Source organism: Cynocephalus volans, chromosome 12, assembly GCF_027409185.1.
Source record: "Cynocephalus volans isolate mCynVol1 chromosome 12, mCynVol1.pri, whole genome shotgun sequence".
NCBI lineage: Eukaryota > Metazoa > Chordata > Mammalia > Dermoptera > Cynocephalidae > Cynocephalus > Cynocephalus volans.
The window spans coordinates 12,364,967-12,392,531 of record NC_084471.1 but is presented as its reverse complement, the minus strand read 5'-3'; the positions used below and the strand labels follow the sequence as shown (position 1 = coordinate 12,392,531).

Here is a 27,565-nt window from a genome sequence, read left to right as displayed (position 1 = left end):
GACTATTAGACATCCGAGTACTTACGTGAGCCACAGGCTCACTTCAGGGGTGGGGTCTGAGATGGTGACATAAATGAGGAAGCATATGAATAATATTTAAATATGAATAATGTTCATATAAATATACGAATAATATTTAAACCTACTGGACTGGATAAGTCACCCAGGGAGTGAAGGTAGATACAGAATGGACCTGAGGACCAAGCCCAAAGGGAGGCAGTCAACTATTTAGCGATTGGAGAAAGAGGGAGGAACCAACAAAAGAAAGTGAAAAAAAAGAGTAGCAAAAAGTGAGGAAGGTTCCTTCAGAGCCATTACTATTCTAACTTGCATTGTGGTTCTCTAAACTAGACTGTATGTTCTGGAAGAGGTAGAAAGTCCTACATAAATAAATAAGTAAATAAAATGTATGTTAGATGGCTATAAACAGGGGATCCAAGTTTGTGGTGCCTGAAGTTTACATGAAGAATAATAAGAAAATTACAAAAACAGAAGTAGGTATGAAAGAGTATATTTATTCAGGATAAGAAATCACAACACAAATTGTGTGAGAAATCATGCAACTACAGATTACAATTTGTAATTTTAAAAAGCTGACAAATAACACAAACATCATAAAATTCAGAAAAGAAACATTTGTAATTTCGTAAAACATCTCCATAACACATATTCTTTTCTTTTTTTGGCTGCATATGCTTTGATCACCTCTTTGTTTTGTTTGGCGGCTGGCCAGTAGGGGGATCTGAACCATGATCTTGGTGTTACTAGTGCCACACTCTCCCAAGTGAGGTAACCGGCCAGCCCTGATCCCCTCTTTATATGACAAAAATTTTATATCACCGTTTTCCATAATGAGAATGGAAAGATAATTCAGTCTTTTCTCTAGCATGTTAGATCAAAGTTCTTTATGATTGATAATTTAGAAAAATTTCTTCTGACTTCACAATTACCTTTTAGTAATGTCAAGAGCATTTTGAGAATTGTGAAATTGGGGGCAACCTGTATCAAATTCTTGTCACATATGAGTTGTAAGAATTCAGGTAATTTCAAGCCCGATTAACCTTAAGTCCTCTTCTCACTGCAGTCATTGAGCACAGCGGGTGGTAGGTGTATCCTACATTCAAAAGGCAGAGTATTACACAAATATATCCTACTAAACTCAAATGTTTTCAAGTGGATTTCCTCTAGCTGGATTCCAAAAGCCACCAGACACAAGAGGCAGTATGATAGAGGAGAAATTGGAGTGGAGAGAGCTGTCTTAAGCGATTGCAATAAAAACATTATTTTGCACATTTTACAAAAACATATGACGATGTAAGCACATTGCTGGGGATCTTCCCTAAGCCAAGAAAAGGTCCGGGGCAATCGAGGGGCCCTAAAGCTTAAGCTCCATTAGTTCCAAGATACTATCAATAGTGCAAGGGAGAAACACGAAGCAAGAGTACGCCATAGGGAGTTGGGGTGGGGCGCTGCAGTTCTAAAGAGGATGCTCTGAGTCCATGACATCAGAGCAAACCTCTGAAGGAGGTGACGGAGCGAGCCATGAGGACATCTGGGGGGCTGCATTCTAGAATCGTTAGACGCCGACAACTTGCAAAAGCGCCGAGGTGGGTCGTGCCTCGATTGGAAAAGCAAGGAGGGCTGTGTGACAACGGGATGCCCAGGCTGAGGCCCAGAGAAGGTGAGACAAGCTCCTGGTCACACAGCAAAATCAGCGGCAGAGCAGGGACTGGAACCCAGATTTCCACTAGGGGTTGCGTATGGGCAGATGGCTAAACGAAGGCCCTTGAACCAAAGAGCCTCATGACCCATATACAGGTTTCTGTTGGTTGTTTTATAACCCAATCCCTGCTTCAACAGCTTCCCCGGGGCTCGAAGCCCCTCCACAGCCCAGATCCTAGCAAGACCCTCGCCGGAGCTCTCAGCACCTGCGCGGGTCCCAAGGCTCGCGCCAGAGCTGGCCTCATCTTTGCCTGCTCCATCCCCAGAATGCAAAGTCGGGAGGCTCCTCTCCTCAATGACCTCTCGCTGCATGGGTGCAAGCCTCAACTTTCGCACCCAGTTAGTCTAGTCTTTTGGAACCGCAACCCTTGAAAACATTTTTCGCTGCAGGCAAACCGTTTATACCTAAATCCAAGGTCAGCCCCCCCATCTGAATTTCCTTTCACGCGAGAAGCCGGCCCGAGGAAGCTGTCAGCCATCATTTGTGTGGCATTCCGTCTGGCTCCATTTAGTTTGCCCATCCTTTATGCCGAACTATTTCACGCCTTTATTTCTGAATTTACACCAGTACCACAGAGTCACATTTATTGAAACACTCGTCCTTCCTAACATGGCTATCTCAGATTGCCGGCGGCCTCAGGAGAGCTTCCGGTTTCCCGGCAGGCCAGAGGGGGCTGGACTTCCGGTCTCCTGACGCAGGCGCGGGCCGCTGCCTTCGCTCTCTCTGGTGGTGTTCGCGAGCGTCGCAGCCATGTCTTATCCCGCTGATGATTATGAGTCTGAGGTAACGTGGCCCTGAGCGCGTGGTGGGCTCCGCGACAGGGCAGGGCTCTCTGGATGCTGGGCCCTGGGATGGGGCGATGTCCGGGCCTCTCCAGGAGCCCCCTCGGGCCGCGGCCAGCTCCGGCTGCCTCCCTGTGCGGCCCTCCGGCTGCAGCCACAGTCCCCGGCTCTTCAACCACCCTGTCTCTGCTCGCCCACTTCGCGTGTGCGGTCAGCTTGTCCTCCTCTCTTCCAGGACCGGGGACGGAGGCTGATTAGAGGTTCTGTGTTCTTGTAAATGAGCTCTTCTTTTAAAAAATAAATAAATAAAGATGACCGGTAAGGGGATCTCAACCCTTGGCTTGGTGTTGTCAGCACCACGCTCAGCCAGTGAGCAAACCGGCCATCCCTATATGGTATCCGAACCCGTGGCCTTGGTGTTATCAGCACCACACTCTCCCGAGTGAGCCACAGGCCGGCCCATAAATGAGCTCTTTTGATTTGGGATCCTGTGGACAAACCTCGCTGATTCCCACAGCCCCTTGTGCTTTCCTTACCTTATTGCACCCATCATCTTGTGTTGTCATTGTCTGTTTATTCTCTTTTCTCGCAGGCATGTGACTTCCGCAAAGGCAGGGACTGTGTCTTAAGTGCCTTTGTATCTTTAGCTTTCTGCTTGGCACATAGGCCCTAGGGCGAGCATTTTTTGGATTTACAAATTGGTGACTGTTCCTGACTGTGTTTTTTTCCTTGTAGGCTGCTTATGATCCCTATGCCTACCCAGGCGACTATGATATGCACACAGGTGAGACCATGGGTTTGTCTGGCTAACTGAGTATGGATTGGCACCTATTGTGAATGTCTCACTACCAGCTTTGACAGGCACTTGGTAAAAACTACTTCTTGATGGCCCAGGTTTGGAGTCAGTCATTACCTCTCAGTGGGAGGGGTTGTACAGGCCTAATAAACCCAGCCTTTTTCATGGTCTGCCTCAAAGTCTCAGAAGAGAAGGATTACTGACCTGGCTGTGGTTTCCTTGTTTAAACTATTAGCTAGAAAAGAAAATCTTGATGTTAAAAATTTAAGTGATTCAAACCAAACCCAAATGAAATCTTTTGGGGAGGCTTTTGAAATGTTATAGTGACTTGGCTTGACTTAGAGTCATGCGTTATTCTGGGTAATTTATGTGAAATATTCCATTTTATCCTTAAAACAGTTCTATAAAGTATGTACGTTAATGTTGTCTTCTAAAGATGAGAAAACTGAGCACAAGGAGTTTAGTAACTTGCTGCAAACCATATATTTAGAAGGTGGCAGTTACTCATTCAATAAGTACTAAGTGCCTATTACCATTTCCTGTTCTCACAGTCTCCCACCTCTTTCCCAGCACATTGTTCTAGGCCCTGAGGGTACATCTGGGTACAGGACACGCAAAGTTCTTGACCTCATAGACTTTGGATTCTAGGGGGCAAAACATAATAAAAAGTAACTTTAAGTATCAATGCTGTTCATGGAAACTTAAATAGTGGTAATTGTTCTCAGGAAACAAGGGTTATGGGTTTGGGGGTAACTTGGGGGAGATTTATATCTCTGAGTGTTAAAAGGGAATTATACTGGTTTTCAAAGGTTTGAGTTGAGTTTGTGAGATGGGCTTGCCCTTTTGTTCCATCATATATATGGGTTTAAAAGCTCTCTGAAGGGCTGGCCCATGGCTCACTCAGGAGAGTGTGGTGCTGATAACACCAAGGCCACGGGTTCGGATCCCATATAGGGATGGCCGATTAGCTCACGAGGTGAGCATGGTGCTGACAATACCAAGTCAAGGGTTAAGATCCCCTTACCGGTCATCTTTTTTAAAAATAAAATAAATTTTTTTTAAAAAAGCTCTCTGAACAGTATCATATTCAAACTCTAGGAGATCCAAAGCAGGACCTGGCTTATGAACGTCAGTATGAACAGCAGACCTATCAGGTGATCCCTGAAGTAATCAAAAACTTCATCCAGTATTTCCACAAAACCGTCTCAGATTTGATTGACCAGAAGGTATATGAGCTACAGGCCAGTCGTGTCTCCAGCGATGTCATTGACCAGAAAGTATATGAGATCCAGGACATCTATGAGAACAGGTATGGACTGCTTACTGAAATGAGCTCCTTCTGGATGGGACTGGCCTTGTGATTCAGCTCCTACAAAAGGAGTGATGTTTAATCATTTTTCTGTAAAGAGTGCTCAGGGGATCCTTGGGGCTAGAGTTATGTTATTTTGGGGACTTTGTATCCCAGAAACTTGTACAAGGCCTAAAATAATATCACAATTAATAATTATTGTAATAGCAGTTAGTGTATATTGTTAGTATATGAGTAGATCAGGTGGTGGTCAAAGTGCTTTTCCTGTATTTGCTCATTTACCCTTGGCAGTAATCCCACAAATGGGTACTATTGTTTTTCTCATTTTACAGATAAGGAAACAGTACACAAGTCAACATAGCTAGTTAAGTGGATGTGCTGAGTTTTGAACCTGCACAGTTTGATACAAGAGCCTGATTTCTAAACTGTGCTGTGAAACCTCTCAATGCATAACAGGATGAGCCAAGGTCTGGAGTGGTTTTGAGGGGGCTGCCCTTGTGTAATGGGCATTAAAGATAACAGGTCAGTCAGCGCTGGAATAGTCAGGAAAGACTTCACCAAGGAATAAAATTTAAACAAGTCCTGGAAGGACTGGGGGAGAAAGCAGATAGCCAGAGCCTATAGGATCAATGAATAGAAGTTAATAGGAGTCAGAGGACCTGTGTTTCCTTCATTCCCTGAGTCTTTCTGGTTAGAAGTTTATAGACCAGAACTGTTCAGTAGAAATATAATGCTAACCACATATGTAATTTTAATTTTTTCAGGGCTACATTTTTAATAAAGTGAAAAGAAATGAAAATTTATCTAAAATATTATTTTCACATCATAATAGAAATTAGTATTTAAAACTAGTATGTAATTAAAACTAACGAGATATTTAACTTTCTTTGTGCTAAATCTTCTAGGTTTTTTTTCTTTATAGCACATCTCAATTTGTGTTCATCAGAAATCTTGATTTGTATTTAGATTTCATAAAATTTACAATTGGAAAAGTAGATTCACATACTCAAGTCATTCCAAATATACCTAAAAGTTTTCAAATAACTGAGTTAAGTATTGGTTTTTAAATTTAAGTTAGGGCCGGCCCGTGGCTCACTCGGGAGAGTGTGGTGCTGATAACACTAAGGCCCCGGGTTCGGATCCCATATATGGATGGCTGGTTAGCTCACTGGCTGAGTGTGGTGCTGACAACACCAAGTCAAGGGTTAAGATCCCCTCACCGGTCATCTTTAAAAAATATAAATAAATAAATAAATAAATAAATTTAAGTTAAAATTAACTGAAATTTAAAATTCAGGTCCTCAGTCACAGTAGCCACATGTAGCTGGTGGCTACGTATTGGACAGTTTAGACAAATATAGATGGTAGTTGAAGCCAAGCATGTGATAGATCTTTCCTTAGGAGAATGTAGTGAGAATGGCTAGTGCTTTGGGAAGTATGTTCCTTTAGGGGTGGGTGGGCAGGCAAAGAAGGAGAAAGGAGACAGAAAGAAAATGAGATAGTAAATCAGCAGAGAGAACCAAAAAATCTTCAGACAAGACTTCGAAGAAGGGAATGGTCAACAAATGTTAAGTCTAGGGAGGCTGAAATGAGACAGGAGCCAGTCGAATTAGGCAATTTAGAGGGTTCATAGTAACCTAAGCAGTGTCAATTTCAGTGGAGTGGTTGAGCAGCAGCCAGATGGCAGTGAGGTGAGAAAGGGGAATTGGTAAATATAGAAGACTTTTATAGGGTGGGTCAATGAGAAACTTTCTGTTTTATTTTGTGTTTTGAAGTGGGACTTATGCTTGTTTATATACTGGACTGAAAGAGTCAGAGAAGAGGGAGAAGTGGGGCTTGGGGAGAGTGAGGGAAAGTTGTAATAGCTGCTTAGCGGATCAGAAGAGGGAATTTGAGGACTGGCTGGTTAGCTCAGTTGGTTAGAGTGTGGTATTGTAACACCAATATCAAGGCCTGTACTGACCAGCCAAAAAAAAAGAAAAGAGAGGACGGAAGTTGAACAACAATCTCTTCTAGGTTTGTGAAGCAGTAGTGTTTTGATTGGATACTGTAGGTCTGTTGTGGCATCAGACTGCAACAGAAGGACTGATTTGCTTCCATGTTTGGAGAGGGACACAGCTCTCTAGGAGATGGAAACAGTATGTGCTAAGGGATGAAGGTAGTGGTGTCTAAGAACTAATTATATCAGGGAACAGAAAGCAGTTTGTGATATGGAGGAAGGAGATGATCCTGAAAGACTTGGTGGGTACTGACTAACTTATATAGAAGGAGTGTTTGCTGTATTAGGAAAGGCCTGATGTGCAGAGTTGGCTTGAGGAAAGTTGTTGACTTGGAGGGCTCTGGCCCTGGCTCTGTTTCTGTGACATCTTCCTCTCTCTGAACCTGGGTTCTCATCTGTAAAATGTGAGGGATGGCTCTCTCAGGTCTTTTTTGTTTTGGAGTTCAAGAATTTTTCTGCTTGGTTTTCAGCTGGACCAAACTGACTGAAAGATTCTTCAAGAATACGCCTTGGCCTGAGGCTGAAGCCATTGCCCCGCAGGTTGGCAACGGTAGGTGTGAGCTGTTTGTGACCTGTGCGCTAGATGGAATCCTATGGCTGGGGGTCATTAGACAGAAAGCTCAGGAGGGGGCCGAGCCCGTGGCGCACTTGGTAGAGTGCTGTGCTGGGAGCGCAGCGACGCTCCCGCCACGGGTTCGGATCCTATATAGGACTGACCGTCGGTGCACTCACTGGCTGAGTGCCGGTCATGAAAAAACGACAAAAAAAAAAAAAAAAGAAAAAGAAAGCTCAGGAGGGCTTGATACATAGTAGGTCCTTAGTAAATAACATGATGATTAAAGGCTGGATAAGAGAGGACAAAAAGCTCATTTTTTGCCATTCATGGGTGGCAAAAGCTGAAATTGAGATCTTTGTCCTGACTTGTTTTCATTTCCCTCTGTAATTTTGGGGGGTCATTGCAGTCACTCTGGAATGGGCTCTTTAGCCGCTCACCTTTCACTTTCTTAGATGGTATCTTTTATATATGGGTGAGGTAGGTGGATCCAACTTCGTTATTTTACAAGTGTCTATCCAGCTCTCCCAGCACCAGTTTTTGAGGAGAACATTCCCACCACCTCCCCACCTCCCCACCTCCCCAAATTGTCTTGGCTTCTTTGTTGAAATCAGTTGATCTTATAATTTATTTTCGGACTCTCCATTCTGTTCCGTTGATCTATATGTCTGTCCTTATGCTTATACCACACTATCTTGATTACTGTAGCTTTGTAGTAAGTTTCTAAATTGGGAAGTGTAGTCCTCAAGATTGTTTTGGCTACTCTGGGTCCTTTGGATTTCCATAGGAATTTTATGATCAGCTAGTCATTTATGTCAGCTTCTCAGTTTCTGCAAAGTAGCCAGCTGGGATTTTGATAGGAATTATGTTGAATCTGAAGATCAATTTGGGGAGTATTGCCATCTTAACAATATTAAGTCCTCCAAAACATGGACATAGGTTGTCTTTCCATTGATTTAAATTTTCACTTTCCTTTAGCAGTGGTTTGTAGTTTTCATTGTACAAGTCTTACACTTTTTTTGTTAGGGCTGACATTTTTTGAACACTTACTATTTTTATCATTGTTACACAGGTTTAGAAATTCTGAAATGTTATTTTCTATGTTGCTCAGATATTATATCCTGTTTAATATTTTGCTTTTAAAGAATGTAATATTGTATTTTTTAAGAACAATAGGAGTCCCGTGATATATATGAGTATATTTTGAAACAGGTAAGCATTCACAGAGCTCATAGTATAATGATTTGGTATACAAATCCCCCTCCCTTTCTGTCCCCAATTCTTCAGTATCTCTCTCTGGAAACAACTAGTGTTAGCATTTTCTCATTAATACTTTCTATGATACTCTGCATATATAAGCAAATAGGAATAACTCTTTTGTTCTTTTTTACATGGACTAAACTCCCTTTTCTTTCCCTTGTTTGTTTCCTACTTATATTTTTGGAGAGCATTCTGTATCTCCAGGAGTCCCCAAGACCACCACCAGGTTTGATGATTTGCTAGGAGGACTAACAGGATTCAGCATATAATCATTCCAGTAGCTATGAGTGTTTGCAGCAAAAGGATACAAAGCAAAATCAGTAAAGGGAAAAAGGAGCATGGAGTGAAGTCCAGAGGAAACCAGGTTCAAGCTTCTGAGAGTCCTCTTCTAATAGAGTCACATGGGACTCACATAATTCCTCCAGCAACAGATCGTGACAACATATGTGAAGTGTTGTCTGACAGGGAAGCTCATTACAGATACAGTGTCCAGTGACTTTATTGGGGGCTGGTCATTCTGCTTAATAGCTACCAAAATCCCAGATTCTCAGAAGGAAAGCAGGTGTGCAGGCATAAACTTTGCACAGTTTAGGCTCTGCAGGCCACCCTTCTCAGGTAGGGAATGGTGGAAGCCCTCCTGAAATCTAGGTTCCCAAATGCCAGCCTCAGGCCAGTGTTGCAAGCAAGCATGCACTTCTAAGGGTTGCAGTCTCAGGCCAGCTTGTTAACTCTTCTGCACAGCATCAATACCTAAAGAACCTTTTTTCTTATTCTTTCTTTTTAAGGGCTGTATTATATCAATAGGATGAATTTTTTAAAATAGGATTTCTAAGTCAAAGATACAGGTATATGTGTTTGCAGTTTTGATGGCGTCATATTGCCCTCTGTGGAACTGTTACTATTTATTTATGTGCTGGTTTAAGCAGCTGGATGGCAAAAGTATAAATGATGAAGGGAAGTGGGTCTGAATGACATTAAGATGAAGTTGATAGATTAGAATGAGAAAAGATCTTTTTCCTTGCTTGTATTCTTGGGGAATAAGCATAAGAGTGTAGATGTTATTTAATCTTTAAAATCACCTTTATCCACCCTTCCTGCAAGGGTTAAAACTGCCAGAAGACCCCAGTTTTGTGGATTACTGAAACACCCCTCTGCCATCTCTTTCAGATGCTGTCTTCCTGATTTTGTACAAAGAATTATACTACAGGCACATATATGCCAAAGTCAGTGTGAGTATTTAAGTGTCAATAGCAGTTTTTTACTTTTTATTTTTTATTTTTTTGGCAGCTGGCTGATATGGGATCTGAACTCTTGACCTTGGTGTTACAATACCACACTCTAACCAAGTGAGCTAAGTGGCCAGCTCTAACTAGCAGTTTTTTAAACTATGCTATTTTCATCGTGGGAACATAGTCACTATTATACTGGTTCAGTGTCCAAGAGTTGTCAGCATGTTTCCTGAGTGTTCTTTGAAGAAATGGCAGAAGGAATGATTTAACTAAGAAAGCTGGGTATCTGTTCCATATAGAATAACACTACATCGCCTGTCTGTCCTTTTTACTTTCTCCATCCTCACCCTTTTTGACTGGGCACTCATCATCCTGCACTGGCTGCCATCCTAGTAGATGTTCCCAAGCACCTTCTGTAACTGAGATGTAAAGAGGTTACTTGTTTTCAAATTTACGTGACTAATAGATGGCAACGTTCATTGAACCTAGGCCCATCTTGTTATAACACCAATGTGCTACACACTGTCCCAACTTTGGGCACTTGCTAGATTCTGTTCTTCCTGATTTCTAAATTTTAGGGTGCTCTAAATCTCTTAAAATGCCATCCGTACTGTTTATATACACCAGTGACTTTAAAATCTCTATCTTTAGCCGAAGTCTCTCTACTGAAGTCCAGACTTGTATATTCGGCTGTCTGATAGTCATCTCAAGCTTAAATGTCCAGAACTGAATTCCTATTTTCCCTCTAAACTCATTTCTCCCATGTTCATCATCTCAATAAATGGTACCATCATTCACTCACTTAACTGCTGGAGTGAAGATCTTTTTTTTTTTTTTTTTTTTTTTTAAAAGATGACCGGTAAGGGGATCTTAACCCTTGACTTGGTGTTGTCAGCACCACGCTCACCCAGTGAGCTAACCGGCCATCCCTATATGGGATCCGAACCCGTGGCCTTAGTGTTATCAGCACCGCACTCACCCGAGTGAGCCACGGCCCGGCCCCTGGAGTGAAGATCTTGGCATCATTCTTGACATCCAATCTGACAGCAAATCCGGTTCAGCTCTACAGCATTCTTGAACTAACCACTTCTCACCAACAGCGCTGCTGTTATCTTAGTTCAAGTCATTATCGTCTCTTGCCTGAATTACTGTGATAGCTGCTCACCTGGTGTCGGTTTCCACTCTTGCCCACTTGTTTATTCTCAACATAGTAATCAGCATGAGTCTTTTGAAACACAGTCTGATCCTAACAAACCTACTGACTTCCCATTGTCCTTAGAATAAAATCCCAGGCTTTAGCCATGGCCCCACTTGATCTGGCCCCTGACTTACTTCCTTGCCAGTTTCATTTCCTACAATTCTTCCCTTCCCTCCCTGGGCTCCTAGCCATACTCTGTGTCACTTACCAGTGCACATAATATTTGTGTGTTTGGGGGTTTTTACTTTCCATACTAAAAGGTAGACTCCACCAGGGTATGGACTTTGTCTTGTTTGCTGCTACTCCTGTGCTTGTCCGGTGCCTAAAATAACGTCTGATTCGTTATGGTGACATGTTAATTACATGTTAATTGAGCATGTATGTACTTGCACATGTGTGTAAATGAAGGAAACTGGCACCAAGTTCTTTTTTGGAGTGTTACCACCTAAAGAAGTTCTAACTTCTCACAATTACTCACCTCTTATCCCCCTGAGGACCACTTGATCTGACTAGAGCTTTGGATTAAGAGCCACCATCATTGGTGGTAGTTGGAGAAGTTTCTGCTGCTAAAGTAATGCAGGAAGCTATGTCTTTCTGGAATCCCATTGGGATATCTGACCACCTTATCTGATAGAAAGTAAAGATTCCCTTCTGCTATTGGTGCTGAAGTTCACGTACTTTGTGGGATATAGCTGGTTTTACCACCTCTAATCTCTGTCTGGTCTGTAGATGAAGGTTCAGCAGAAGTTTATTGATGCTGTAATCTCTTTGCTAAGTACCAAATGGGTACATGCACATACATGACCAGTTTTAAACCATAGGGGGGAGGTTCTTCATTGACTGTGCTTACCTTATTAAGCACTTTAACTACATAATCTTATTTGCGACTAGTCACAATCTTCTGTTCACATTTTATAGAGATTAAATACCTTGTCAGACCCCACAGTAAGTGGTGGGGCTGAGACTCCAGGCTATGTTCTTTCTCCTCCATCACAAATACATTGCTCATCGTATTGTTCCCCAAATCAGAAACCTTCAGTGGTTCTCAGTTGCCAGCAACATAAAGTCTAGTCAGGTGTCAGCAGTCTTCTTTGTGAAGGGCCAGATAGTAAGTATTTTAGGCTTTAAGGACCGTGGTGGTCTCTGTTGAATCTGTTCAGCTGTGCTTGTGTAGCAGCCATAAACAATATGTAATGCGTGGGCACGTCTGTGTTCTAGTAAGACTTTTTATTTACAAAACAGGTGGCAGAGTAGATTTGCAGACCCCTTGGCCTAAGATTCCTGTTTGGCACTGAAAGACCTATACGTTCCAGGCCAAGTCTAGTCCAGTATAGCCTAATACAACATTATTTCCTCTAATACTCTAGCCTTCAAGTGCCCCAGTTTTACCTCTTTGCCTTTGTTAGTATTATTTTTCCTGAAACACCTTCCCCTCTCTCTGCTTTGCCAGATCTGCATGCCTGAGCTCTGAGGGTCGGTTAAGGTCTGTTGCCTTAAAACCTGGCCATGTGGTCCAGTCTTCAGTGCCATTTGAAACTGCTGTAGCACTTGCTGAATTCCCTCTCACTTGAGTACTCTTCATGTGCATAGAAGGAGAGGACAGACATCAGTTCTTGTGTATTTGTTCTCAGCTGTGGATAAAAAACATTGACATTAAATGTCTGTGTCATGATGTCTCTGTTCTCTTTACAGGGAGGACCCTCCTTGGAGCAGAGGTTTGAATCTTATTACAACTACTGCAATCTCTTCAACTATATTCTTAGTGAGTCTGAGATTTCACCAAGCGGGTATGGTTATGATGAGGGCCAGCATTGGCCTCCAGCTCTTTTTAGTTGGCTTTTTTTTTTTTTTGGTTGCCAGCCGGTACAGGGATCCAAACCCTTGACCTTGGTGTTCTAACACTGCACTCTAACCAACTGAGCTAACCAGGTCAACCTGTTAGTGGGATTTTAATGTACCAGTGGGAGGAAGGGGGGGGTCTTGTGATTTATAGTTCCTTTGAGAGAGAAGTAAGAAGGAGCACTTGGTAGCCTTACTGAATGGGTAAAATCATTGCTTTGACTCTGACTTTTCTGTGATCTCCTGCACAGATGCTGATGGTCCTGCTCCCCTTGAACTACCCAACCAGTGGCTCTGGGATATCATCGATGAATTCATCTACCAGGTATCTGCTCAGCTGCAGCCTAATTTGAAATAATTGGTTCAGGGCTGAGCCCGTGGCGCACTCGGTAGCGTGCTGCGCTAGCAGCGCGGCGACACTCCCACCGCGGGTTCGGATCCTATATAGGAATGACCGGTGCACTCACTGGCTGAGCGCCGGTCACGAAAAAAAAAAAAGAAATAATTGGTTCAAACAGGGAGCAGCTGCTAGCATTATTTGTGTTGTTAAAAATATGTATATACGAAAAAAAAATCCCATGGCAGTGGATTCTCATGTCAGGTGGTTTTCTGAATAGACAGTCAAGTGTAAGCAGTGCAGACATGAATTTGGAAGTCAGGAGAATTGAACTTCTGACTTTTACCAAGTTCTGGCCTGACCTTAGGAGGTCTTCTGACAGGAAGAACACAGGCTTCACAGGCTTTGGAGCCAGGTGGAAGTGGGTTCTAGTCTGGAGTCTGCCACTTGTTAGCTCTGTGACAGTGACATGCCTCCGTGCCTCACTTTCCTCATCTACAAAATGGAAATATTCTGTATCTTGATTGTGGTGATAGTTACTTGGGTATATGCTAGATCAGAATATACAATAGAACATTTTTATCAAAACAGAAACCTCGGGGTGCTATTGTTGAGATTCCACTAAGAACCAAAGTACAGCAGCTGTGTAGACTGGGAGTAAAAGTTTTGGGTTTTGCTGTTTACTGGCTGGATGTTGGGCATGTAACTTAATCACGCTGTGCTTCAATTTCTTCATCTCTAAAATAGGGACTGTTGGGAAGATTACATGTAAACTGCTTATTAGTACAGTGCCTGTCACAGAATGATTAGTAAGTGTTACCTGTTCATTATGATGATGGTTAATATCATTATTCTTTTCCATCTCTTTATTAGCCCAGTCTTTTTATTCTTTAGAAATCTAGATTAAAAAAATAATTTAGAAAAATATAATTCTTTTTCCCTGTGTTTTATGGGGACAGTATAGCTCTCACTGGGTATTTCAGTGGAAATTGATTTCTTAATAAATATGTTATTTGAACTCTATGGACCAGAAAGCCTTTGTGAATTCAAAGTGCTGATAAATTGTGATTGGTGAGCTGAGAAAATTTTCCATATGGCTCTTTGACAAAGATACTTCCTAGGCTTTTTACAGTGAAGGCAACAAACTACATTGGTCTCGTTTGCCCTTCTGACTCCTTGGCTTGTGTCAGCCTCTTATGTGGCAGAATTTTAGATGGTTGGCAGTCCAGTTGACTCGTATTAAATGAAGGAGGATCATCTCTGCTGAGGTTCTTCATCCTTCTTAAAATAATTATAATCCCCTGGGCTTAGCTGGTGTTCTCTCGTTAAGTGGCTTAAGGTGCTTTATGCTTCTTAAGACCTTCCAGTGAGAGGCATGAGCGTCTGGTATGATTCCTTTCGTACAGGTGACTACCCCACTGAGATGAGTGGCTCTTCCTCACTACTCTTTCATTTATTTTTGTTGATACAAGTACTATATGAATGTATTATTACTGGTAAGAAATTTTTTCTGTTTTTTCAGACAGATAAAGTAAAAGTGCTTGCATTCCTTGCTTTTGCAGAGGCGTCAGTTATTATGTGGAAGGAAAAACCATGTTAATATTTCTCAGGCATATCCGTAAATGTGTATGTATAAAGAGAGATCATTTTAAAAAACGGTATCATGCTCTGTTGTGCCATTAGCTGTGATTTGGAACACTTAAAACATGTCTTCACAGAGACCTGCCTTGTTCTTTTGCTGCAGCTTGCATGATACAGACCTCCTACTTCTCTGATGATGAACATTTGGGTTGTTAGTTACAAACAAGTGAATTAATGGATATCCTTGTTTGTGTTATACATAGATATATCTCTAGGGATCACTACCTAGAAGTAGAATTGTTACTTAAAAGATATTTGCTTTTCAAATTTTTCAAAATTAGCCTTCAAGGTCAAGGGTTCAGATCCCCATACCAACCAGGCACCTAAATGAATGAATGAATGAAATAAACTTTAAAGAGGTGTAATTTATGTACAATAAAATGTACTAATATAAGTGTACAGTTGATGAGATTTGACAAATGTATATACCGCCTCAATCAAGATAAAGAAAATTCAGTCACTTTGAATTTTAATAAGTAGTAACACATTGCCCTTCCAAAGGGCTGTATTAAATTGTACTACTAACAGCAGTCTTTGAAAGCAACTGTTTTCTATACTAGATGTTTTCTGTCTGTCTAATTTTTGTCAGTGTGATGATAAATTTACATTTTTCTAATAATGAGATTAAGCCTTTTCTGTGTTAATTGAGAATCCTGTTTTTCTTTTAAGTAATCAGTATTCTTTGCCTGTTTTTCTTTGGATTGTTGTCTTTTGTGTGTTCGTTTGTATGTTTGTTTTTGTTTTGGGTAGCTGGCCGGTTTGTGGATTGTCTTATTGATTTATGAGAATTCCTTATATATTCTGGATATTATTCTTTGTTTATTATAAATTTGGAAATTTTTTCTTACACACTCTTAGAGCAAGGTAATATTTCAGAATTAAAGGACACTTCTATATCATCTAAGACCTAGATTCTAGGTCACTGGTTTCCAAACCTGGTGCACACCAGGATCAACCGCGAAGCTTTTAAAAATTCTGATTGAGTAGGTAGGTCTGTTGTGGTATTCTCTGTGTGATGGAGCCAGCCCAGCACTGTTTCCAGGTAGAACCCCTGCACCAAACAAATTCTTGTGGCATGTCTCCTGTGTGTGCTTTACACTTAGCCAGGCTCTGTGGTTGGTAGAGAGGTGACACGGACTGGGAACTATTGGTCAACTCTGGTAAGGAAGGCATGCACATACAGTTACCTACCCCACCTGCACCACATCAGTCGGCATACCCCTGACGCTGGCATGGTCAAGCCTCATATAAATAGATCCATTAGAAGAGCACAGGTGGTGCTTCTGTTGGCCAGGTCAACTGCATTGTGAGGCCTAGAGACAGTAAGGGACTTTAGGTCAGAGACTACCTGCTCAATCCAATTTCAGTGAGCTTCTAACAGGTTGGACTCCAGATTGAATATTTTTTCCACAAACTGCCTGTAATCTTAGAGATTTTTACTTAAATGTGGAATAAGTAACATTCATTGCTTAATCAAAGATGGTTTTGGAAAAATGGTGTACAAAATGGTTCAGGATGAGAAGTATCCTCACCCTCACCTTTTCCTAGTCCAGAGCCCTGCCATTGCCTCGTTTTCAGCACTGTGCGTGTAGACTGTCACTTTGGGTTTATACTACTGCTACATCTTTCTTTTCTTCCTAAACAGTTTCAGTCATTTAGTCAGTATCGCTGTAAGACTGCCAAGAAGTCAGAGGAGGAGATTGACTTTCTTCGTTCCAATCCTAAAATCTGGAATGTTCACAGTGTCCTCAATGTTCTTCATTCCCTGGTGGACAAATCCAACATCAACCGGCAGTTGGAGGTATACACAAGTGGAGGTGAGTGCAACAAGGCTAACAGCTGTGGCCTGTGAATTTCTAGCTGCTTGCCATCTGTTCCAGGTGAGTAGATACTGCAGGTAGAGCAGATAAGTCACTATCTCTTAGGTAGTGGGCTATTGCTCTTCTTTGGGGCTTGGTTGTGAGCAGTAGCTGAGTGCTCGTTTTGGGGGCTACAGGACTTGGCAGTGTGTTGCCAAGTCTGCCAAGTCTGAGCCAGTGCTTATTGAGATATGCATTTGTAAACACTTCTACTGTGTCTCCAGGGCGTTTTTTTACATAAGCACTTCTCAGACTTTTTGGTGTTAGGATGACTTTGCAATCTTAAAATATTAAGAACCACAAAGTCTATCTATGTTTTAAACATCTTTTTTTCAGTGAAAAGAGTGGCGTTTTTTGAAATATCTTCAGTGCCTGGCTTTCATAGCAGATGGCTGGATTCTCATTTCTGCTTCTGATTCAATCTATTGCAGTATGCTGGGGTTTTTTTTAAAAGATGACCGGTAAGGGGATCTCAACCCTGGGCTTGGTGTTGTCAGCACCATGCTCAGCCAGTGAGCAAACCGGCCATCCCTATATAGGATCCGAACCCATGGCCTTGGTGTCATCAGGACCGTACTCTCCTGAGTGAGCCACAGGCTGGCCCCTGCAGTATGCTGTTTTGGTTGAAGTATGAGTGTGTGAGGAAAACCTGGCCTCATACAGAAATGAGTGTAGTTCAGAAAGTACACAGAAAGATTCATATGATCATTTAATTCCATTTTTCCACAGTCTTTTTGAAGTACTCTGGCATTTAGTTGAGAAAGGGAAGAGTATCTTAATATCCTTTTCAGGTAGTACAGATGTTCTTTGACACTACACCGTGTAGTAATATGTACTTTGAAACTTGACAAGTGGTAGTTTCATACAGGTTAGTTACAGTGAGGAATCTGAAACTGTATTAGTGAACTTTTACTTTGTTATATTAAAGTTATTGGTCTATCTTGCAATTTGAATGGGTCTTTTACCCATGTGTGATTTTGTAAAATATTAGTTCACTGAGTTATTAAGATCTTCCAAATGTTGACACATTTTATTACACAATTTTTTTTATTTTTAAATTTTATTTATTTATTTATTTTAAAAGATGACTGGTAAGGGGATCTTAACCCTTGACTTGGTGTTATCAGCACCGCACTCTCCCAAGTGAGCCATGGGCTGGCCTCACAATTTTTGGCTCACTCGGGAGAGTGCGTCGCTGGTAGTGCCAAGGCCGCGGGTTCGGATCCTATATAGGGATGGCCGGTGCGCTTGCTGGCTGAGCGTGGTGCAGACAACACCGTGCGGAGGATTGCGATCCCCTTACTGGTAAGAAAAAAAAAAATCAGATTTTTTGCTTTTGCCACTGACCTCATCAGAGGTCATTTAGAAGCTGTCAAGCTTGTAGTGGCAGATACAAGTTTTACAAAATTTCATTTTTGCTTAAAAGCTCAAATTTTTCTTTTCTTTAAAAAAATTTTAATATTTCCCATCCCCACAAAAAGCTCAAATTTTTCATTGGCAGTAAACACTGTAAGTTGTTTTCATTGAAGCATGACAGTTTCACTTCATTCATTTTTGTAAAAATGTCTGCCAAATAGCCAAATCTGAATAGCCACAATTTGTGTCAGTTGTTCTTTTGAGTCACTGTGGTGCTCCTTGAAAAAAAGGGACTAGTTCTTTTAGTGCAAGTGAATGGCAAGTAACAGTACAGTGACTGCTGGTACACTTTGTTGTCACTGCCTGATTTATGCTAAATAAATCGAAATTTTGTCAGTAGTTTCACCCATTATTGTTTTTGCATCATCAGTACAAATGTCAAGTTAGTGGGAAAGGCAAATAGCATCTTGGTGTTTTTAGGAAAATAGCTTTGACCTCATGGACTTCCTGAAAGGAGGGGCCTTGGTGAGTTACTGTTACTAATGAGAGGGTCTCTCTCATACTCTCAGATGTGTTGGGACCAAAACATAACAAAGTGAACTGCCACCTTTCAAGCAACTGTTGATAAATTTAACACGAGCGTAAGGTCAGGCATGCTGTTTTTTGGTATTCCTTTGAAGGCAGAGTTATTCCCTTTGAAGGAAGCTTTAAAGGCTGGCAGCAGATGAGAAGTTTACTGAGTGACATTCAAAGGTCAGGCTTGCTTTCCTTTACCTGCCCCTCACTGAAACATTCAGTGTCTGTCTCTCTCAGGTGACCCCGAGAGTGTGGCTGGGGAGTATGGACGGCACTCCCTCTACAAGATGCTTGGCTACTTCAGCCTGGTAGGGCTTCTGCGCCTGCACTCTCTGTTGGGAGATTACTACCAGGCTATCAAGGTGCTGGAAAATATTGAACTGAACAAGAAGGTAATTATTGCCTGTTATCTCTCGCCCATCTTCCCAGAGGCAAATGTCTGTCTCTTAGGACAAATTTTCGGGAAAGGAAAGAGGAGTCTTCCTACAGGTCAGTTTAAAATAGAGACTGTCAGTTGGTTAGAGCAGGGTGTTGTAACACCAAGATTAAGGGTTCAGATCCCCGTGGCCAGCCACATACATACATACATACATACATACAATAAAATAGAATAAAATCAATTATTTAATTAATTAATTTTTAAAAATTGAGACTGCAACTGGGCTAACCACTGCAGGGAAAATCTGGACCTTGACTATTTTAAATTTGATTTTGGTGGTTAATGACATTTATATAGTATCCAGCATTCTTTTGATTTTGTTTTCAAGAAAATGGAGGCCTCTGCAGTGGAAGCTCTCTGTGCTTACGCCTCAGCTGACACTAGGCCCCACCAACTCTCAGGTCTTGTCTGGGATGAATTGGGACTCATGGATGCTTCTTCGACCTTCTTCTACAGAGCATGTATTCCCGTGTGCCAGAGTGCCAGGTCACCACTTACTATTATGTCGGTTTTGCATATTTGATGATGCGTCGCTACCAAGATGCCATCCGGGTCTTTGCCAACATCCTTCTTTACATCCAGAGGACCAAGAGCATGTTCCAGAGGACCACATATAAGTATGAGATGGTAAGGGGACCTTGGTGTATGGCCTGTGCCTTTTCTAATGAGCTGACTCCTTGGTACCTATTCCAACAGTTTTCAGTAAATTTCATCCAAAATTTTGCTATTTTGTATGCTTTTTTTCCAATACAATATAATGGCCAGCCTACTCTAAGAGTTTCTGTTATTATGCCTGTTACCTCAGATTGTTAATATCTTTTTTTTTTTTTTTTTTTTTTTTTTTTTGTCTTTTTCATGACCGGCACTCAGCCAGTGAGTGCACTGGCCAGTCCTATATGGGATCCGAACCCGCGGCGGGAGCGTCACTGCGCTCCCAAGCGCAGCACTCTCCTGAGTGCGCCACGGGGCCGGCCCAGATTGTTAATATCTTGATGATGAGGATAATTTCTTCTCTAATGTTTTTTCCCCAGCAGTGCTTACATTTATTTATTCAGCAGCAATTTGCTGAGTGTTCACTGGGGTATGGGTGTGTTAAAATGCATTGGTGGTGGATACTGCCCTCCAGCAGTTTGCCATGGCGGAGGATGGAGTCAGGACATGTGTAGAGTTGGAGGAGCTTCCTAGGCAGAGAGAATAGCATGAGGAGAGGGGTTGAGGCTTGAGAGCATGGTGATGCAGCAGCACAGTAAACCTTTTGGCTGGGGGACAGCAGAGTGGTGGGAATTAGGGTATTAGGTTCTGGGATAACTTTCATTACCCTGGTAAGGTATTTAGTCTTTATTCTGTAGGCATCAAAGTGTCATTAAAGGTTTTGGTTAACTTGATCCTGACTGGTATGAAAGGATTGACCTGCCAGTAATGTGTGAAGCAGACTGGAGAGACTGAGACAGAGATACCAGTAAGTAATCCAGGAGATGACTAAGAAGGACCTGGAATTAAGATCAAAGTCCAGGAAAGGATTGGAACAGATTTTGAGAAAGTTAAGTGACTGATGCAAGACAACGGGAGAAGTCAGAGATCTGTGCAGAGTGCACGTGGGAGGATGGTGGGGCCCCGGTGACAGTGGGGCCCTCAGAAAGTCCATTTCGTTCAAACCTGCACCAATCTCCACCCCATCCCCAGATTAACAAGCAGAATGAGCAGATGCACGCGCTGCTGGCCATCGCCCTTACCATGTACCCCATGCGAATCGATGAGAGTATCCACCTCCAGCTGCGGGAGAAATACGGTGACAAGATGCTGCGCATGCAGAAAGGTGACCCGCAGGTCTATGAGGAACTTTTTAGCTACTCTTGCCCCAAATTCCTGTCTCCTGTAGTGCCCAACTATGACAACGTGCACCCCAACTACCACAAAGAGCCCTTCCTGCAGCAGCTGAAGGTGTTTTCTGATGAAGTGCAGCAGCAGGCCCAGCTCTCAACCATCCGCAGCTTCCTCAAGCTCTACACTACCATGCCTGTGGCCAAGCTGGCGGGCTTCCTAGACCTCACAGAGCAGGAGTTCCGCATCCAGCTTCTTGTCTTCAAACACAAAATGAAGAACCTGGTGTGGACCAGTGGCATCTCTGCCCTTGATGGTGAATTTCAGTCAGCCTCTGAAGTTGATTTCTATATCGATAAGGTATGGCTGTCCTCTGGGCTGGGATCTCTGGGGCACTCTGTTCATCATTTCATCAATAAGTATTTATTAATAACTCACTATCTTCCACTCTTCTGGGCCTTTGGGATACATCAGTGAACAAAATCTACAAAGATCGGGCCGGCCCGTGGCTCACTCGGGAGAGTGCGGTGCTGATAACACCAAGGCCCCGGGTTCGGATCCTTAAAAAAAAAAAAAAAAAAAAAAAAAATCTACAAAGATTCCTGCCCTAGTGGTGCTGCCATTCTTGTCTAAAAAAAAAAAAAGGTGATAAACAATAGGCATTATAATTAAGCAAACTAGTTAGAAGTTGCCAACTACTACAGAGTAAAGGTAGAGGTGATGGGAGGCACAGGGTGCAGTATTAAATAAGGTGCCAGGGCTTTGCTGAGAAGATGAAATTTAAACTAAGGCTTGAAGGAAGTGAGGAAGTTAGGCAAACAGATATCTGGGGGAAGAGCATTCCAGGCAGAGGGAGCAGTTAGAGCAAAAGCCCCAGGGCAGGAGTGAGCCTAGTGTGTTTGGGGGACAGCTGTGTTATAACTGAGTGGCCTGAGAGGAGGCTGTGATAGGAGATGAGGTTGAAGAAGAAAGGGAGGAGTGCTTGTAGACTGTTGGAAGTACTTTAGCAAGTGGGAAGCCATTATCCTGACTTTTAACACTGTAGATTAGTGCTGTCTGTTTTTAACTTTATATAATGGAATTATACAGTGTATTTGTCCATTTCTGTTGCTTATAACAAATTACATGGAACTGGGTGATTTATAAATAAAACGAAATTTATTGCTTACAGTTACAGAGGCTGAAAAGTTCAAAGTCAGTGGAACACATCTGGTGAAGGGCTTGATGATAGCGACAGTGAGCCAGGGGTCTCACACAGCAGAAAATGGCAGAGCAGAGAGAGGAAACTCTCACATGCTGTCCTTTTAAAGTCCTTAGAACCACACCCCTGACCACTATTATTAATCCATTCGCTAGGGCATGGTCCTGCTATCCTAATTACCTCTTTAAGGCCCCCTCTTTCAATTACCATAACAGGATTTCCTACCCTCAACGGTTACAGTGGGGATGTAAGCTTCAGTGAGGACTGGGGGGGCATCCAATCTACAGCATACAGTATGTACTCTTTTTGTGTCTCTGACTTCTTTTGCTCAGTATTGTATTTGAGGGAATCACCATTCCAATGTTACTGTGTGTATTAGTAGTTCATTTATGTTTATTGATAGTCCTACATCTTCTGCAATTACTGTACTACAGTTTGTGTATTCTCCTACTGATGGACATTTGGGTGGTTTTTGACTATTATAAAAAGTACACATAAGGTTTTTATAGAGTGGCTACCAATGGTCCATTTAAGTTTTTTATAGTAATACATTTATGTGTATGTGCATCAAGTTCTTTGTAGAAGGATACACAAGCAACATAGCAGTGTTTTCCTTTTAGGAAGAGAGGTAGGTTGAGGAGTGCTGTTAGTTTTCACTATTTTGATTTTTAAGTTCAAGCTGGACATTTTAATGTCCTAATGGGGTTTTTAAAGAACTAACTTGCTTTGTTTTCTCTGTTTTTTTGTTTGTTTGTTTTTGTTTTGTCTGGCGGCTCGCTGGTGCAGGGATCAAACTCTGGACCTTGGTGTTATCAGCACGATGCTCTAACTGACCAACCCAGCCTTGTTTTGTTTTCTTGAGTGAATTTAAGACTTAAAAATTCTAGACTCCTAGAATTGTTCTTGTGAAATATCACCTCCCCTTTTTGTTTCCCTCATGTGCATACACTCACAAGTGAAGCAAACACTTTTTTTTTTTTTCTTTTGCATCTGGCTGGTCTAGGGATTTGAACTTGTGATCATGGTGTTATAAGGCTGCTGTCTAACCAACTGAAAAAACACTTTTGATCAGGCATGTTTGGAACCCTCATATGGACTTAAGAGAGTCTGTTAAATCAGTGGACTAATATCTCATCTATTCTAGAATATTCTTAGCCAATATCTGTTATGTATTGTTTCTGTTCCCTTCTTCTGGAACTCTTGTTTTAATGAACGTCCTCCATGTCTCTTAAACCCTTTTTCTTTCTTTTTTTTTTTTTTTTTTTTTTTTTGTCATTTTTTCGTGACCGGCACTCAGCCAGTGAGTGCACTGGTCATTCCTATATAGGATCCGAACCCGCGGCGGGAGCGTCGCCGCGCTCCCAGCGCAGCACTCTACCGAGTGCGCCCCGGGCTCGGCCCCCCTTTTTCTATATATCCCATCTTCGTGTCTTTTGTATCCTGGGTAATTTCTTTTGATTGGTCATCCTATCCCTGATTAATCTCTTCAGCTCTGTTTCTTGCTTCCTCTATTTTTTTTTTTCACTACATATGGTCCATTGTCTTTGAAAAACTACTTGTCAGCATTCCTTGAGGCCTAGGGTGAATGGTCATTCCTCTACAGGAGATTTGCTTTTTGCTTCTTCAAGCTGCTTGCAGATATTGTTGGTTTGGGACCACCAAAAACTGAGCTTATACCCTAAGGTCACCCACACAACAAGCCCAGGCTACACTTTGTCAAAAGAGTCAAACATTTCCAGGATTGGTCTCTTTAATACCCCATCCCCCTCACTCCCCACCTTGGCAACCTTTGCTTGGAGTGGGGGGTGGGATGGCAGTTCACTTCTGGTTCACCTTTAACTTGAGTATGAAGCCCATTGGGATCCCAGCATTATAAGGAGGGTCTTCTGTTAGACTGCCCTGCCCTTGGTTTGTCCCCTCAGCCCAAGTTTTCTAGGATTAGCAAATGTCTTTAGGACAGAGGGGGCTCCTGTGCTTTGCTTAGAATGGTTTCTGTTTTCCCTTAAATTGTTTCTTTATTCTTTTGTCAGCTCTGATGCTATAGGAGATTTTGAAAAATAACTTATCCTGCATTTTTAGTTGTTTTCAGAAAACGTGTTGGTCTAAACATATTACCGGAAATAGCACCTTTTTTGACAGTTTTAAAAAATAAATATATAAGGGCCGTCCCGTGGCTCATTTGGGAGAGCGTGGTGCTGACAACACCAAGTCAAGGGTTAAGATCCCCTTACTTGTCATCTTTAAAAAAAAAAAATAATAATAATATAAATAAATATATATATATATATCTTATATATATAATTTATATGGCATAAACTTCATCATTTTATTTTTCTTCTTAAATATTTATTATTTATTTTTTTAAACTTCGTTTTAAAGTGTACAATTCAGTGATTATTAGTATATTCACAATGTTGTGCAACCACCACCACTATTCCAGAACATTCCCATTCCTTCAAAAAGAAACTCCTTGCGCATTAGCAGTCACTCTAGATTCTCCCTTTCTCTTATCCCTTGGTAAAACAATAATCTACTTTCTGTCTCCGGATTTGCCTGTTCTTAACATTTCATATAAATGGAATCATAATATGTGGCCTTTTGTGTTTAGCTTCTTTCAATCAGCATGTTTTCAAGTTTCATCCATGTTGTAGCATGAATCAGTACTTTATTACTTTTTATGGCTGAATAATATTCCATCATATGAATGCACCATGTTTTGTTTATCCATTCATTAATTGGTGGACATTTGTGTTTTCACTTTTGGACTATTATGAATAGTGCTGTATTCACGTATAAGCTTTTGTGTGAACACATGTTTTTAATCTCCTGGGTATATACCTAGTTTGTGGAATTGCTGGGTCAGTTTGGGTAGGTTGGTTTTGAAAGCTCATCTTGCTCTAAGTTAAATACTCTCACTTAGAGTTTATGGCTCTCGGAAGACTTGGTGTTTGTCAGAACTTGGGTATCCCTGACATGAACAGACTCGCCAAAAGTAAAAATACATTAGTAGAGGAAATTTCTCAATTTATTGTTTTAAATCATGCTTTTAAAAATCAAATAAAACTGTCCCTCCTCTGCAGTATCATGTCAACTACCTGCTGTCCTTTTTGAGTTTATTCTCAATGCCTGACATATACATGTTCTTTGGCAGTATCACTAACCTGCTGCATGCCTCTGTTATCTCTTAGTGACCCAGCCTAACTAGTCCCAACTATCTGGATGGTTTAATAAAACACTTTTCCCAAGAATTAGCCATTTGGTTATTGCAAGTAAAATTTTTCTGTGAGGTTATATTCAGGTTAAATTAATAATATGTTCCTAGGGCTGGCCGGTTAGCTCAGTTGGTTAGAGTGTGATGCTGATAACACCCCAAAAAATATGTTCCTGATTTAAAGTCTCTATATCAAAAATTTTAATTGCCTGTTTTTATTGTTCCTTTCTAATTGGTAATGCTCTTCCAGAGGGCTCTTCTTCCAAAGGGGCTTCTCCTTTGTTTTTGTTTTTGTTTTTGTTTTTAAAAAGATAACTGGTAACGGGATCTTAATCCTTGACTTGGTGTTGTCAGCACCACGCTCTCCAAAGTGAGCTAACCGGCCATCCCTGTATAGGGATCCGAACCCGTCTCCTTGGTGTTGTCAGCACTGCACTCTCCCAAGTAAGCCACAGGCCGGCCCTCCCTTTGCTTTTTTTTTTTTTTTTTTTTTTGTCGTTTTTTTTTTTTTCGTGACCGGCACTCAGCCAGTGAGTGCACCGGTCAGTCCTATATAGGATCCGAACCCGCGGCGGGAGCGTCGCCGCGCTGCCAGCGCAGCACTCTACCAAGTGCGCCACGGGCTCGGCCCGCTTTTTTTTTTTTTTTTTTTTTTTAATATTTTATTTTATTTTATTTTGTCAAAATACAATGTGGTTGATTATTGTGGCCAATTACCGAAACCTCCCTCCCTCCTCCCTTTGCTTTTGAAAAGCTAAATCCATAAGGAAGTCCTGGATTAGGGAGTCCTTCCCCCTCCACCTCGCTGCTCTTCTCTGACTCTGGTTTTCCCCACAGGACATGATCCACATCGCAGACACCAAGGTCGCCAGGCGCTATGGGGATTTCTTTATCCGTCAGATTCACAAATTTGAGGAGGTAAGAGGTCTGAGAGAGTGGTTTGTTGGCTGTGGACAGAGATTAGGAACTAGACTGGGAGTTTTTAAATTTTTTATTTCTTATTTTTAGTTTCAAGAAAGCCTAAAATTTGCCCTTTAAGTTTCTGAGCTAGACTGGCTGGCTGCTTGGGGTTTGGGGAGTGGGGTTGGGCTTGTAGGAATTGCTGTGTCAGCCTTCTCTAGAGCATCTCTCTCCAAGATCTCCCTGTGCGGGTGGCCACCTCCCCTGTCCCTCCCTTGTATTTCCTAATATGGGTGGGTTCACTGCCTGCTCTTACCCATCCCTCCCCATTTGGCATTGTTCTCCAAATTAGACAGGTCTGGCCAGTTCCTGCAGGCTGGAGGATAGGAAGCTCTATTTTGACAGACTTGGTACATTCCATGACTTGCTCCAGGAGAGATCTTGTGGGTCAGGCCAAACACCCACCACAAGGGTGTGGGTCTCCTTTTTTGGCAATCACTGGAGCTACTGTGTCCTGGTACTTTCAGTCCTCCAGCAGAGGTCAGGCTTCTCCTGTGGGATCATAACATAGCCCCAGTGCTCTTTTTATTTTCTAGATGTGCAGATCACATCTGTCAGTGTGGTGGACTGGGGCTGTCTTCTAACAAGGATCCTGTTCCTTGTGAAAGGAGAAAACTGAAGCTCCTGATTCTTCCCCTAACTGGACTAGTAACCTTGGCAAGTCTAGCCGCTCTGAATCCCTTTCCTGTCTATAAAATGGCTAGAGCAGTGAGGGTGTGGGTTTGTTGAGTGCAAAGGGCAGATAGAAGAACAATCTGCGTGAACTGCACAGGGCCCTATGAACTGTGCAGGGCTTTACACATACATAGTGGTCATCCAAGCTCAAACCAGAGACTCCCTCCCTGACATCAGAGGGGTGGCTACGAGTCTGACCTAGTGATAATGCACACTGTAGGGAAGAGGTTTGGAGAAAACCCCATATCGAACTTGCTTTTCTTTCTCTTTTAGCTTAATCGAACCCTGAAGAAGATGGGACAGAGACCGTGAGCATCTTCACACTCATATTAGTCAGGAACCTTTTTTATGTCATTGTAGGTGGGAAGTGTGAAGCCTTTACCTAGGTCAGCCATCAGCCAGTCAACTGAGTTGAAATTTACTCAAATTAAGGACTGAAATGTTTTACGTAGAGTCAATAAAAGACCTCTGGAGCCCAATTTGTCGTCTCCTTATTGTGGGGGAGAATCTGAATTGCAGCAACAATACATTACTTCCCATGTCATGATGCTTTCATCTTGCATCAGTTATCAGTGTTTAAATTGAATTATTTATTTCCTTGGGTTCATAAAGTCCTGTACAGTTCACAGGATATTTTCACATTCCGTGTCTTATTTGCACCTCACAAGAATCCTGTGAGCTTTAAATGACCTGCCATAATTTGCATGGCATGCTAGTGGCAGTGCTAGGTCCTGGGAAGAAACCTCTCAACTCCTCCTGCAAGGAATTGTGCAAAGAGCTATCCATATATGTTGCTTGAAC

General features: G+C 42.0%; 1 protein-coding gene across 3 annotated transcripts; it reads left to right on the top strand.

Annotated features, from left to right (window-relative positions):
• Window positions 1-2,404: 2,404 nt before the first annotated feature.
• On the top strand, window positions 2,405-27,243 carry EIF3L (eukaryotic translation initiation factor 3 subunit L). Of its 3 annotated transcripts, none has more exons than XM_063074884.1 (13): window positions 2,405-2,506; window positions 3,241-3,289; window positions 4,400-4,610; window positions 7,080-7,159; window positions 9,590-9,651; window positions 12,542-12,611; window positions 12,940-13,013; window positions 16,312-16,483; window positions 18,695-18,849; window positions 19,353-19,523; window positions 20,580-21,077; window positions 25,967-26,047; window positions 27,038-27,243. In XM_063074884.1, the coding sequence occupies exons 1-13, from the start codon at window positions 2,474-2,476 to the stop codon at window positions 27,074-27,076; spliced, it is 1,695 nt and encodes a 564-aa protein (XP_062930954.1). In that variant the 5' UTR covers window positions 2,405-2,473; the 3' UTR covers window positions 27,077-27,243. The 3 variants fall into 3 exon arrangements, with proteins under 3 accessions (XP_062930954.1, XP_062930953.1, XP_062930955.1); XM_063074883.1 differs by lacking the exon at window positions 27,038-27,243 and adding an exon at window positions 26,626-26,702 and having other exon boundaries at window positions 2,426-2,506; XM_063074885.1 differs by lacking the exons at window positions 2,405-2,506; window positions 3,241-3,289; window positions 7,080-7,159 and having other exon boundaries at window positions 4,532-4,610.
• Window positions 27,244-27,565: the final 322 nt, after the last annotated feature.

What these genes read in the sequence shown, in the direction of transcription:
- EIF3L (XM_063074883.1), top strand. Translation starts at nt 2,474, where the DNA reads ATGTCTTATCCCGCTGATGATTATGAGTCTGAG. An exon ending in TCGATGAATTCATCTACCAG is followed by an intron (nt 13,014 to 16,311) that starts GTATCTGCTCAG and finishes CTTCCTAAACAG; the next exon opens with TTTCAGTCATTTAGTCAGTA. An exon ending in TTGATTTCTATATCGATAAG is followed by an intron (nt 21,078 to 25,966) that starts GTATGGCTGTCC and finishes TTTTCCCCACAG; the next exon opens with GACATGATCCACATCGCAGA.